Source organism: Syngnathus scovelli, chromosome 13 (assembly GCF_024217435.2).
Source record: "Syngnathus scovelli strain Florida chromosome 13, RoL_Ssco_1.2, whole genome shotgun sequence".
Classification (NCBI taxonomy): domain Eukaryota; kingdom Metazoa; phylum Chordata; class Actinopteri; order Syngnathiformes; family Syngnathidae; genus Syngnathus; species Syngnathus scovelli.
In genome coordinates, this window is record NC_090859.1 from 940349 (window position 1) to 953794 (window position 13446).

The 13446-nt window shown below is 45.2% G+C and overlaps 1 protein-coding gene across 5 annotated transcripts in view; it reads right to left on the reverse strand.

Moving 5' to 3' along the window:
• prrc1 (proline-rich coiled-coil 1) overlaps positions 1 to 13446 on the reverse strand; it is a 32756-nt gene that overhangs the window by 8922 nt on the left and 10388 nt on the right. For all 5 annotated transcript variants that reach the window (XR_011088032.1, XM_049738722.2, XM_049738721.2 and 2 more), the window contains exons 7-8: positions 8768 to 8871; positions 4310 to 4412 (exon numbers count right to left, since the gene is read on the reverse strand). Coding sequence is in view for 4 of the 5 variants with exons in the window: in XM_049738722.2 (XP_049594679.1) it covers positions 4310 to 4412; positions 8768 to 8871 (207 nt within the window). In the remaining variant the exon portion in view is untranslated. The remainder of the gene's footprint in view (positions 1 to 4309; positions 4413 to 8767; positions 8872 to 13446) is intronic.

Here is a 13446-nt window from a genome sequence, read left to right on the forward strand (position 1 = left end):
AGTTGGAACGGGTTGAATCGGTTGAACAATGTAGAAATTAGAGTAGAAAAACGAAATTTTGGAGATTTTGGTTGAATTTCAAATTTGGAATTTTTGGTAAGTCGGAAGTTGTGGAATAGGTAGGCAAAAGGAAATGTTGAATCCCCACAGCATAGGTGTCAAACTCTGGCCCGCGGGCCAAATTTGGCCTGCAGTGTAATTATATTTGGCCCGCGAGGCAATTTCAAATTAACATTAGAGCTGGCCCGCCGGTATTATACAGCGGCAGCGCTGTAACACCGCATTCATCGCTTGTACTACAAATCCCTAATGCTCTGCTGTTGCTTTGGCGCCCATACGTCCGTTCATGACTTCGCCTCATGCCCATATAAGTAGAATCTGTGTTCATTTTTTCCCAGAATGCACCTGAAATTTTCAAGATGGCACTGTCTAGATTCGATACTATTGGCTTCCGAGCAGCAGTCCACAAACCAATGGGTGACGTCACGGATGTTACGTCCATTTCTTATATACAGTCTATGTGCACACCCCGCATCTCTGTGCCTCTCCCCCACACTGCGACCTCAAATGACAGCAATAACCCTACTGTTACCCTACCAACAAATGGCGAAAAGAAAGGCAGAAAATAGAAATTTTCTGGACAGGTGGGAGACAGAATATCTGTTTACATGTATACAAGACAGACCTGTTTGTCTTGTTAGTGGAGCCAACGTTTCAGTAACTAAGGAGTACAATATTAGACGACACTATGAAACCAAACACCAGGACAAATATAAGGACCTGGACACGGCTCAAAGGAGCCAGAAAGTAAAGGAGATGAAAAGAGGTTTGGTTTCACAACAGAAAATGTCCACAAAAGCCACAACACAAAGTGAGGCTGCTGTAAAGGCAAGTTATATCGTGGCACAAGAAATCGCCAAATCAGCCAGATCCTTTAATGAGGGAGAGTTTGTAAAAAAGTGCATGATGAAGGTTTGTGACCAAGTGTGCCCAGAGAAAAAGCAAGCCTTTGCAAACGTAAGCCTGAGCAGAAACACAATAGCTGACCGCAAATGCGAGCTTGCCACCAATCTGCATGTCCAGTTGATGGAGAAGGGAAAAGATTTTGTTTCTTTTTCCCTTGCTGTGGATGAGAGCACTGACGCGTCTGATACTGCGCAGCTGTCTGTCTTCGTCCGCGGCGTGGACTCAAATCTGTGTGTTACGAAGGAGCTTTTGGGATTTAAACCAATGCATGGCACAACCACAGGGAAAGAAATCTTTGAGGAGGTTTGCAAATGTGTAACTGAAATAAACCTTCCGTGGAATAAATTTGTGGGATTAACCACTGATGGTGCGCCAGCCATGAGTGGTGAAAGGAATGGACTAGTGGGCAGGTTTTGTGAAAAGATGCGCGAAGAGAACTGTGCAGGTGAATTATCTGTTTATCACTGCATCTTACATTAAGAATTTCGGTGTGGTAAAGCGCTGAAGATGGAGGATGTTATGTCCACAGTAACACAAGTTGTTAACTTCATAAGAGCCAAAGGTCTCAATCACCGCCAGTTTAAGTCTTTTCTGGAAGAGTGTGATTCAGAATACACAGATGTGTCGTATCACACAGAGGTGAGATGGCTAAGTCGCGGAAAAGTGCTGAACAGATTTTTCGAACTGCGTGAAGAAATATGCCAGTTTCTGGAAAGCAAAGGGAAGGACACAGCAGAGCTCTGGGAGCAAACGTTTGTGTGAGCTGGCCTTTCTGTGTGACATCTCAAGCCACCTCGATGTGCTGAACCTGCAGCTGCAGGGGCGGGGACGCATCATCACAGATATGTATGCGTCAGTGAGAGCTTTTAAAATGAAGATGTGCCTGTGGGAGAATTAGATGCTACAAGCAAACTTTGGCCATTTCCCCTACTGCCAAACCATAAAAACGCAGATCTCTATCGCCGTGTGCGCACAGTTTGCTGAAAAACTCAGTGCGCTCGGCGATGAGTTTAGCCGGCGGTTTGGCGACTTTGATGTCCAGAAACTTAGATTTGAACTGCTTAGTAATCCCTTCGCAGTTGATGTGGAAAAAGCACCAACCGACCTCCAAATGGAGCTGATTGAACTCCAGTGTGATGAAACACTGAAGTCAAAGTTTGATGCTGTTGGGGCCGCACAGTTTCCACAATTCATCCCTGACACGATGCCTCAGCTTCGCACTGAAGTTGCTCAATTGCTCTCCATGTTTGGTAGCACTTACCTATGTGAGCAACTTTTTTCCTCAATGGAGATGACGAAAACTTCCCACAGGAGACGTCTGACTGACGAACATCTTTGTTCGATAATGACGGTTTCCTCAGCCCCGACATTGATGAACTGGCATCCAAGAAAAGATGCCAGGTATCTGGCTTGGCCGCATCAGAGTAGATCAGTGTCGCAAAATGAGCAGTAAATCAATTTTCTATGCACTTTTTCTTGCTTCTCCAAGGCCTGAATGGTTGATTTATTCATAGTTATGTTATTTTATTTTCAAATTTATTAGCCTGTGTAAGAAGCTAATTTTGACATTTACCTCAGAAGGCTGCAAACAGAAAGGAGGCATTCAATGTTTATTTAAATTTTATTTAATATGCCATTGATATGTTTTATTATTATTATTATTATTATTATTATTATTATTATCAGGCGGCTCGGTGGTGCACTGGGTAGCACGTCCGCCTCACAGTTAGGAGGGTGCGGGTTCGATTCCACCTCCGGCCCTCCCTGTGTGGAGTTTGCATGTTCTCCCCGGGCCCGCGTGGGTTTTCTCCGGGCACTCCGGTTTCCTCCCACATTCCAAAAACATGCTTGGTAGGCCGATTGAAGACTCCAAATTGTCCCTAGGTGTGAGTGTGAGTGCGATTGGTTGTCTGTCTCTGTGTGCCCGCGATTGGCTGGCAACCAATTCAGGGTGTCCCCCGCCTACTGCCCGATGACGGCTGGGATAGGCTCCAGCACGCCCGCGACCCCCGTGGGGACTAAGCGGTTCAGAAAATGGATGGATGGATGGATTATTATCATCATTATTACTATTATTGTTATTATTAGTATTATTAGTATTATCAACTTGATTTTGCACGCCTGCACTTTTAAGTTATATAAGCCTTGCTTGTTCAATATTCATTGTAAAATCAAAACTTGTTTGATTCCATATTAAAAGGTTTATTTGTTCAACCTTGGCCCACGGCTTTGTTCAATTTAAAATTTTGGCCCACTGTGAATTTGAGTTTGACACCCCTGCTCTACAGTAACTACTTAACATTGCATCGAAGTGTCATTTCTTGAGTGTTGTCCCATGACAAGATATAATTAAAACATTGCTGAATTGAGACAGGTGTACTGACTTTTGTGAGGTACTGTATATTTTATATATATATAATATATATTATATATAGGGGTGTCAAACTATATATACTATATATAAACTCGTTTTTTTCGCGGGCCGCATTGTAGTCATAGCTTCTTTCCGAGGGCCATTATGACTGTCAACCCAAAAAAATGTATGAGCACCTCATATTATATACAGTAAAAGCTACAAAACAAACAAACAACTCGTTTTCAAATCAGACGAGTAAAAACTGGTGAAATATGAAAAAAAATATATATTATTAAAAGTGAAGACAATTTGCAATTCTAGTAATGACACACGAATTTGATGCACAATTTGTCTTTGCGGGCCACATAAAATGATGTGGCGGGCCGTATCTGGCCTCCGGGCCTTGATTTTGACACATGTGATATATATATAATATTATAACATTCACAAATATTTTTCAAATATTTAAAGTGTATTTAAAGACCCTAAAAAACGAATGCCATAAAACCTCTCAGATTTCACTTATCGCAGGGATGGTCTGAAATGTGACCCCTGTGATGTTGGGGTTTTACTGTATTCTACTTTAACTGAATACTTATTTATCCACTTTCTGTAGAAATTATCATCATCGTCTCCAAAAGTCCCCCCCCCCCAATGATCATCGTCACACACACATCTGGGTGTGGTGAAATTTGTCCTCTGCATTTAACCCATCCCCATGTGATTTTAATCCATCCCCTGGGGGAGAGGGGAGCAGTGAGCAGCAGCGGTGCCGCGCTCGGGAATCATTTGGTGATCTAACCCCCCAATTCCAACCCTTAATGCTGAGTGCCAAGCAGGGAGGCAATGGGTCCCATTTTTATAGTCTTTGGTATGACCCGGCCGGGGTTTGAACCCACAACCTTCCAGTCTCAGGGCGGACACTCTACTACTAGGCCACTGAGCTGGCACATTCACTTTACAGTTCAGGTAATTACTCATATTTACCTGCTGGACATGTTCGAGAGCCAGAGGAGTTGCCTGGGTGAAGACCTCCAGTCGGATGTTATGACCAGGGTCCTCCAGGATCAAACAGCATATGTCAAACCACCTGAATACAAAAACATAATTTATGAGATTTGTATAAAATAAGACACATTTTGGTATGAACCCAAAGTCTCTGCATTTAGCGGGGGGATAATTCGACTACTAAAATAAATTATCATAAATCAATAATTTTATTTCGAGCTCTTTTTTGAAAAACATAATGAAAATGCGCATTTTCTATTTTTCCAATATAAGCTTAATTAGAATTTTAGGCCTTTTTTCAAATTTTTCGAACAAGTATTTTACTTACAATGTTCTTCTTTTCCCCTCAGGGGTCACCACAGCGAACCATCTGTTTCCATCTCACCCTATCCTGTGAATCCTCTTCTCTCACCCCAACTAATTTCATGTCCTCTTTCACCCAGCCATAAATCTCCTCTTTGGTCTTCCTCTTGACCTCCAGCCTGGTGGTTCCATCATTCTACCAATATATTCACTATCCCTCCTCTGTACATGTCTGAACCATCTCAGTCTGGCCTCTCTGGCTTTATCTCTGAAGCACCTAACATGCGCTGTCCCTCTGAATTTTAGTTACAATGTTACTCATAAAAATATAAAATAATAAAGGGAAAGGTCTACATCAGGGGTGTCCAATATGTCGATCGCGATCGACCGGTCGATCGCCTAGCCACTACTGGTCGATCGCGTGACATTAAAGTGTTTTTGGGGTTTTTTCGCACTTGACGCGTGCACAAACAACGGCGCTAACAACACAACACTAACGCTCGCGAGTTCCCTCCAATTGTCAGATCCCTGTTTTTTCTCTTACCAGCAGTCAGTGTGGGTCCTTAGGCAAGACCCTTAACGATACCGCCTACCTCAGAGATAATGAGAGTACAAGAAACGAAAGACATGCCGGCTCAGACGTCGCCCGGACAAACAAGGTCTGCGTCAGGTGCTGGAGAACCAGAGCACCCTGATGAAAAATGGGCTACTGGAATAAGACACAAATGGGCGAGATGCGAGAATAAGGATCTGTTGGAATGCTACTACTTCAGCAACCCGAGCGAGAGGGGTTACATGCGGAGAATGCGGGAACAATGGCAACTTCAATACCCACAGTCAACACTATCGGCCAAGCAACTAGTAGCTCAATGTTCCAATATCCATAAACGGCACCTGCTATCACACCTCGAGATTGATGAGATACAACACAAATGCCATAGCGAAGGCCAACCAGAGCACCAGGTCAGAGACGAGTTAAATCCAAGTAAAAGCCCAGAGGTTGGGTACGAAACCCCAATAAGCACAATCAAGCTGAACGAGGCAGCAACTGACCTGAAGAACAAGATCACGGTGAGAATGAATGCTCGGGAACCTAGATACACACTGCAGAGGCTAAGTGAAGTACCCTCAGAAAGTCTCCTAGAAGATGTGAATGCAGCATTGACAACAATTCCTACGGCTACCATCACTGAAACCAATGAGCTGATATACACCTCAGCAGCAGTGATCCTAGAAATGCTTGGCTACAAGAAGAATTACCATATGCGACCACAACAGTGCCCACCATGGAAGAGAAGGCTGGAGGCCAAAATCAAGATAGCACGGAGAGAAGTGAGCCAAATGACAGAGGCCCAGAAAGGTGCAATGAAAAAGCAAGTTCCCAAGAAATACAGCCATATGCCCATACCTGAAGCACTCGAAACTGCCAAACAAAGACTCCAAGCCTTGGCCAGCCGCCTAAAGAGGTACACAAGAGAGAATGAAGCCAGACGAATAAACAGGTTGTTCACAACACAACCAGCGAAAGTGTACGCTCAGTGGCAGGGGAATAATAGCAGAGCAGACCCACCAAGGCTGGAAACTGAACAGTACTGGAAGGATATATGGGAGCGGGAGGCATCACATAAGAAGGATGCACAGTGGCTGGTGGCTCTAAGAAAGGACCACAGTAAGCTCCCTGAACAGAACCCAGTAACCATCACAGTGGCAGACATCCAGAGAAGAGTCTCAGGAATGAAAAACTGGACAGCACCAGGCCCTGACATGATCCACAGCTACTGGCTCAAGAAACTTACAACTCTCCATGAGCGCCTGGCAGCACAAATGAACCAGCTGCTAAGGGATGGGACTCACCCTGAATGGCTAACCCAAGGGCGTACGATCCTGATCCAGAAGGATCCATCAAAGGGTACAGTCCCATCCAACTACCGGCCAATCACCTGCCTCTCCACAACATGGAAGCTGATGTCGGGCATACTATCAGATAAGATCAGCAGGCACATGGATCAATACATGAGCACTGCTCAGAAAGGGATTGGTAAAAATACCAGAGGAGCAAAACATCAACTCCTGGTGGATAGAACAGTCACCCAAGACTGCAGAACTAGACGTACCAACCTGAGCACTGCCTGGATTGATTACAAGAAAGCATATGACTCAATGCCACATACTTGGATCACTGAATGCTTGAGGCTGTACAACATCAATGGGACTCTGAGAACCTTCATCGCCAACTCGATGAAACAGTGGAAAACCACGCTTGAAGCCAATGGCAAGCCACTTGCACACGTGACCATCAAATGTGGTATATACCAAGGAGACGCTCTGTCCCCAATGCTGTTCTGTATAGGACTGAACCCCCTCAGCCAAATAATCAACAAGACGGGCTATGGATACCAACTCAGGAATGGGGCCACCATCAGCCACCTCCTCTACATGGATGACATAAAGCTGTACGCTAAGAACGAGCGGGACATTGACTCCCTGATCCACACTACCAGGATCTACAGCTCTGACATCGGAATGTCATTCGGACTTGAGAAATGTGGCCGCATGGTGACTAAAAGAGGAAAGGTAATCCACACAGAGGGGGTCTCACTCCCAGAAGGAACAATAGCAGACATTGAGGACAGCTACAAATACCTTGGAATTCCACAGGCAAATGGCAACCTTGACGAGGAAACAAGGAAAGCAGCCACAGCCAAATACCTCCATCGAGTAAGGCAAGTCCTAAGAAGTCAGCTCAATGGCAAGAACAAGTCCCTAGCCATTAACAGCTACGCCCTACCAGTAATCAGGTACCCTGCAGGAATCATACGGTGGCCAAAGGAAGATATACAGACCACAGATATCAAGACACGGAAGCTCCTAACCATGCATGGAGGGTTCCATCCCAAGTCCAGCACCCTGAGACTGTACACTAGCCGTAAAGAAGGAGGCCGAGGACTAGCGAGCGTGAGAGCCCAAATCTACCACACCAGACAAGACCCCAGGTGTAGATTGTGCAAAGAAGGTCCTGAGACAATCCAGCACATAACTGCAGGGTGTAGGATGCTGGCAGGTAAAGCATACATGGAGCGCCATAACCAAGTAGCTGGAATAGTGTACAGGAACATCTGTGCAGAGTATGGACTGGAAGTCCCAAGATCCAAGTGGGAAACACCTCCAAAGGTGGTAGAGAATGACCAAGCCAAGATCCTCTGGGACTTCCAGATCCAGACAGACAGAATGGTAATGGCGAACCAACCGGACATTGTGGTGGTGGACAAAGAGCAGACGAAAGCCGTTGTGGTTGACATAGCCATCCCAAATGATGGTAACATTAGGAAAAAGGAACATGAGAAACTTGAGAAATATCAAGGGCTCAGAGAAGAGCTGGAGAAGACCTGGAGAGTTAAGACTTCAGTGGTACCTGTGGTCATTGGAGCACTAGGGGCAGTAACCCCCAAACTGGAGGAGTGGCTGAAACAGATCCCAGGAAAAACATCTGACATCTCAGTCCAGAAAAGTGCAGTACTAGGAACAGCAAAGATACTGCGTAGAACCCTCAAGCTCCCAGGCCTCTGGTAGAGGACCCGAGCTTGAAGGGAAAAAGAGACCACCCACGGGGGGTGAGGAAAAGTTTTTTTTTTATATATATATATACACACACACACACACACACACACACACACACACACATACACACATACATATACATATACACACACACATATAAACATACGTATATATGTATGTGTGTATATGTATGTGTGCGTATATGTATGTGTGTGTGTATATATATATATATATATATATACACACACACATACATACATACACACACACATACACATATATATGTATGTATGTATATATATATATATACATACATACATATATATACACATATACATATATATAAAATAAATTATTTTTTTAGTGGGTAGATCTTTGTGACTTGGTCATTTCAAAAGTAGCTCGCGAGGTGAAAATGTTTGGGCACCCCTGGTCTACATATTCTATTATAAATACGCTAGACGTTCAGGTGTGGCCTTAATTATTTTGGTTTATGGTTTTAAAAGGCTACACTTGTCAAAAGTGGAGAGAATATGTGAGTGGCTGTACAAAGTTTATCTTCAAGGAGTGTCTTACTTGTCTGGGAAGAGCTCAGCAATAAATTTTTCCATTGAGACCACTGGCTGCTTCTCGTGGATCACACCCGATCTTCTCAAACTATCAATGCGCTCCTGAGCCCCCTGCATCACTCAAGAAAAAACGGCAGGTAAATTGTTAATTTATATGATTCAGTTTGAAATAAAAAAATTAATAACCATCAACATTTCAATTATTATTTCGAGGTATTTACATCCGATTGAGAGGATAACTTTTGTTCAACCCCCTCATATTTCATGTCAACAACAAGAAATGTAACACTGATAGGCAGGCAAGCCACAATGCTTGTAGAACATACTATTAACAAGTGTTTTGTGTCTTGTCGAACATACTATTAACAAGTGTTTTGTGGCCCAGGAGCATCCTATTGATCGTGACTACACTGACTATTCAAAAAAAGGGCTTTGAATGTACTGCCATTGATTTTCTTTAAAGACCTCACACTGCCAGGTTCGTCGCTTGCCGAGAACGACTTTTGTTGAATATACAAAATAGAAATTATTTTTTCATGGCGCGTACGCGCACGCAAAAAGGTATTTGGTCAGCCACCAATTGTGCAAGGCCTCCCACTTAAAAGATGCCTGTAATTTTCATCATAGGCACATTTCAACTATGAGAGACAGAATGAAAAAAAAAAAGAAAATCAGAACATTTTTAAACAATTTATTTGCAAATTATGCTGGAAAATAAGTATTTGGTCAATAACAAAAGTTCATATCAATACTTTGTTATATACCCTTTGTTGGTCAAACGTTTTCTGTAAGTCTTCACAAGGTTTTAACACACTGTTGCTGGTATTTTGACCCATTCCATCCATCCATCCATCCATCCATCTTCTTCCGCTTATCCGGGGTCGGGTCGCGGGGGCAACAGCTTCAGGAGGGACTCCCAGACTTCCCTCTCCCCAGCCACTTCATCCAGCTCATCCCGGGGGATCCCAAGGCGTTCCCAGGCCAGCTGAGAGACATAGTCTCTCCAGCGCGTCCTGGGTCGTCCCTGGGGTCTCCTACCGGTGGGACATGCCCGGAACACCTCCCCAGGGAGGCGTCCAGGAGGCATCCTGATAAGATGCCCGAGCCACCTCATCTGGCTCCTCTCAACGTGGAGGAGTAGCGACTCTACTCCGAGTCTCTCCCGGATGACCGAGCTTCTCACCCTATCTCTAAGGGAGAGCCCGGACATCCTGCGGAGAAAACTCATTTCGGCCGCTTGTATCCGAGATCTCGTTCTTTCGGTCACGACCCATAGCTCGTGACCATAGGTGAGGGTAGGAGCGTAAATCGACGCTTGTACCGGAACCCAAACTGTGTGTGGAGGCTAGTCCGACTATATCTAGTCGGAATCTTTCTGCCTCGCACACCAGCTCGGGCTCCTTTCCAGCCAGAGAGGTGACATTCCATGTCCCAAGAGCCAGCTTCTGCAGCCGGGGATCAGACCGCCAAGGTCCCCGCCTTTGGCTGCCGCCCAGCTCACATTGCACCCGACCCCTTCGGCCCCTCCCACAGGTGGTGAGCCCATGGGAAGGGGGACCCACGTTTCCATTTCGGGCTATGCCCGGCCGGGCCCCATGGGCGAAGGCCCGGCCACCAGACGCTCGCCTTCGAGCCCCGCCTCCAGGCCTGGCTCCAGAGGGAGGCCCCGGTGACCCGCGTCCGGGCGAGGGAAAACTAAGTCCATTTATATTACTCATCATAAGGGGCTTGTGAGCCGTGCTTTGTCTGGCCCCTCACCTAGGACCCGTTTGCCATGGGTGACCCTACCAGGGGCATGAAGCCCCCGACAACATGGCTCCTAGGATCATAGGGGCACGCAAACCCCTCCACCACGATAAGGTGACGACTCGCGGAGGGGATTTTGACCCATTCCTTCATGCAGATCTCCTCTAGAGCAGTGTTTTTCAACCGGGGGTGCCGCGGCACACTGGTGTGCCGCAAAATATTGTCAGGGGTGGCGTGGGAAATTCTCCCAATTTGTGTGCCTGTGCGGTGTAGCGCCCAGCAGAGTAATCATGTAGTACTCTTCCATATCAGAAGGTGGCAGCAGCAGGTAGCGATTTGCCTTGTGCTTGCAGACAAGAAAATTGGTGACGCATGGATGCAGCGGCAGGTAGCATTGACGGCGACGTTGTCATTGTGGATAGTGAGACGAGTCGATAGTGAAAGTGATGGAGAAGTTTTTGAAGAGAAAAAATGCTGACACTGTACTGGACCCTGGACAAAATCTGGACCCAGATGAGGGCCCTAGTATGAGTGGAGGTAAAAAGAAAGCAAAGACAAGGCAATACAACGAAAACTATCTTTCATTTGGATTTACTTTTACTGGAGATGCAACAGTAAAAGTGCTTGGTATGTGGTGAAAAGATGTGATCATTACGCACTGTTTTTTACACCGCAAAGCCCTCGTAGCCAAGACTTTACCGGCAGACCTCTTTCCTGTGTTGGATGATGTTGTGTGCATGGTAAACTTTGTAAAGTCACGACCTGTGAAAACTCGCATATTTGCGGCTTTATGTGAGGAAATGGGAGCGGAGCATAAAGCCTTGCTGTTTTATACGGAGGTCCGATGGCATACCTGGCAGATATTTGTTATCTGAATGAACTGAACACACGAATACAGATAAAATAAATGGATTCAGTTCCAAGGTGCAACTCTGGCAGCAACATGTGGAAAGTGGCAATCTTGAAATGTTCCCACTCACCAAGAAATGGCAAGATGTTAATAATGCTGCACTGTGTGAGATAATAGTTAAACATTTGAAAATTCTTGAGCAGAAGATGTACCTTGACTGGGTTAGGGACCCATTCAGCTCAGCATCAGCTGTTGGAAAGGACATGACTTTACAGGAGCAGGAGGAACTAACTGAACTTAAACAAGATTGTGGTCTCAAGCTAAGCTTTGCTGATCTACCTTTGGACAGTTTCTGGTTGGCAGCTGCCAAGGAGTTCCCCATGCTGGCCCACAAAGCTATTTTGACATTGCTCCCATTTTCTACAACATATCTGTGTGAGGTGAGCTTTTCAAGCCTGACTGCTGTAAAAACTAAAAACTGAGAAAGACTTAGAGCTGTGGAGGAAGAGCTTCGTGTGTGTCTTTCATCGATTCCTGCCAGGATATCTGCTCTGTGTTTATCCAAACAGGCCCAGGTTTCACACTGAGTGAGAATAAATATGAACGATTGTGAAATACTTTGTCTTTGTTTTTATTTGATTACTATTCTCCGGTAGGAGACCCCGGGGACGACCCAGGACGCGCTGGAGAGACTATGTCTCTCAGCTGGCCTGGGAACGCCTTGGGATCCCCCGGGATGAGCTGGATGAAGTGGCTGGGGAGAGGGAAGTCTGGGAGTCCCTCCTAAAGCTGCTGCCCCCGCGACTCGACCCCGGATAAGCGGAAGAAGATGGATGGATGGATGGATGGATGGATACTATTCAAGATGTCCGATTTAACGTCATTCTTCAATATTAAAAAAAGCTTATATTAACAATATAACACTTATATAGTAAATATTAGTTTTTTTTTCGCATTTTCAGCTGGTGGTGTGCCGCGGGATTTTTCCAATAAAAAAAGTGTGCCTTGGCTCGAAAAAGGTTGAAAAACACTGCTCTAGAGCAGTGATGTTTTGGGGCTGTCGCTGGGCAACATGGACTTTCAACTCCCTCCAAAGATTTTCTATGGGGTTGAGATCTGGAGACTGGCTAGGCCACTCCAAGACCTTGAAATGCTTCTTACGAAGCCTCTCCTTTGTTGCCCGGGCGATGTGGTTGGGATCATTGTTATGCTGAAAGACCCAGCCATGTTTAAATTTCAATGCCCTTGCTGATGGGAGGTTTCCACTCAAATTCTCACGATACATGTGATCATTTTGACCCTATGGGGTGAGATCTTGCATGGAGCCCCAGGTTGAGGGAGATTATCAGTAGTCTTGTATGTCTTCCATTTTTTAACAATTGCTCTCACAGTTGATTTCTTCACACCAAGCTGCTTGCAGATTCAGTCTTCTCAGCCTGGTGCAGGTCAACAATTTTGTTTCTGGTGTCCTTTGACAACTCTTTGGTCTTGGCCACTATGGAGTTTGTTGTGACTGTTTGAGGTTGTGGACAGGTGTCTTTTATACTGATAATGAGTTCAAACAGGTGCCACTAATACAGGTAACGAGTGGAGGACAGAGGAGTCTATAAAACTGGAGTGTCAAACTCCAGTCCTCAGGAGCCGAGTCACACGTTTTCCAAATTTCCCTCGTTAAACACATCTGATTCAAATGATCAGTTCATCCTCACGTTTTGCAGGAGCCTGATTAATTGAATCAGGTGTGTTTAACGAGGGAAACTTGGAAAACATGTAGGAATGCGGCCCCCGAGGCCTGGAGTTTGACACCTGTGCAGATGCTACAGGTCTGTGAGCACCAAAAATCTTGCTTGTTTGTAGGTGACCAAATACTTATTTGACTGAAGAATTTACCAATTAATTCATTAAAAATACAATGTGATTTCCTGGATTCTTTCCCCCCCATTCTGTCTCTCATAGCTGAAGTGTACCTATGATGAAAATTACAGGCATCGCTCATCTTGTAAGTGGGAAAACTTGCAAAATTGGTGGCTGACTAAATACTTTTTTTGCCCCAATGTATATATACATGTGCACACGCACACACACAAAAT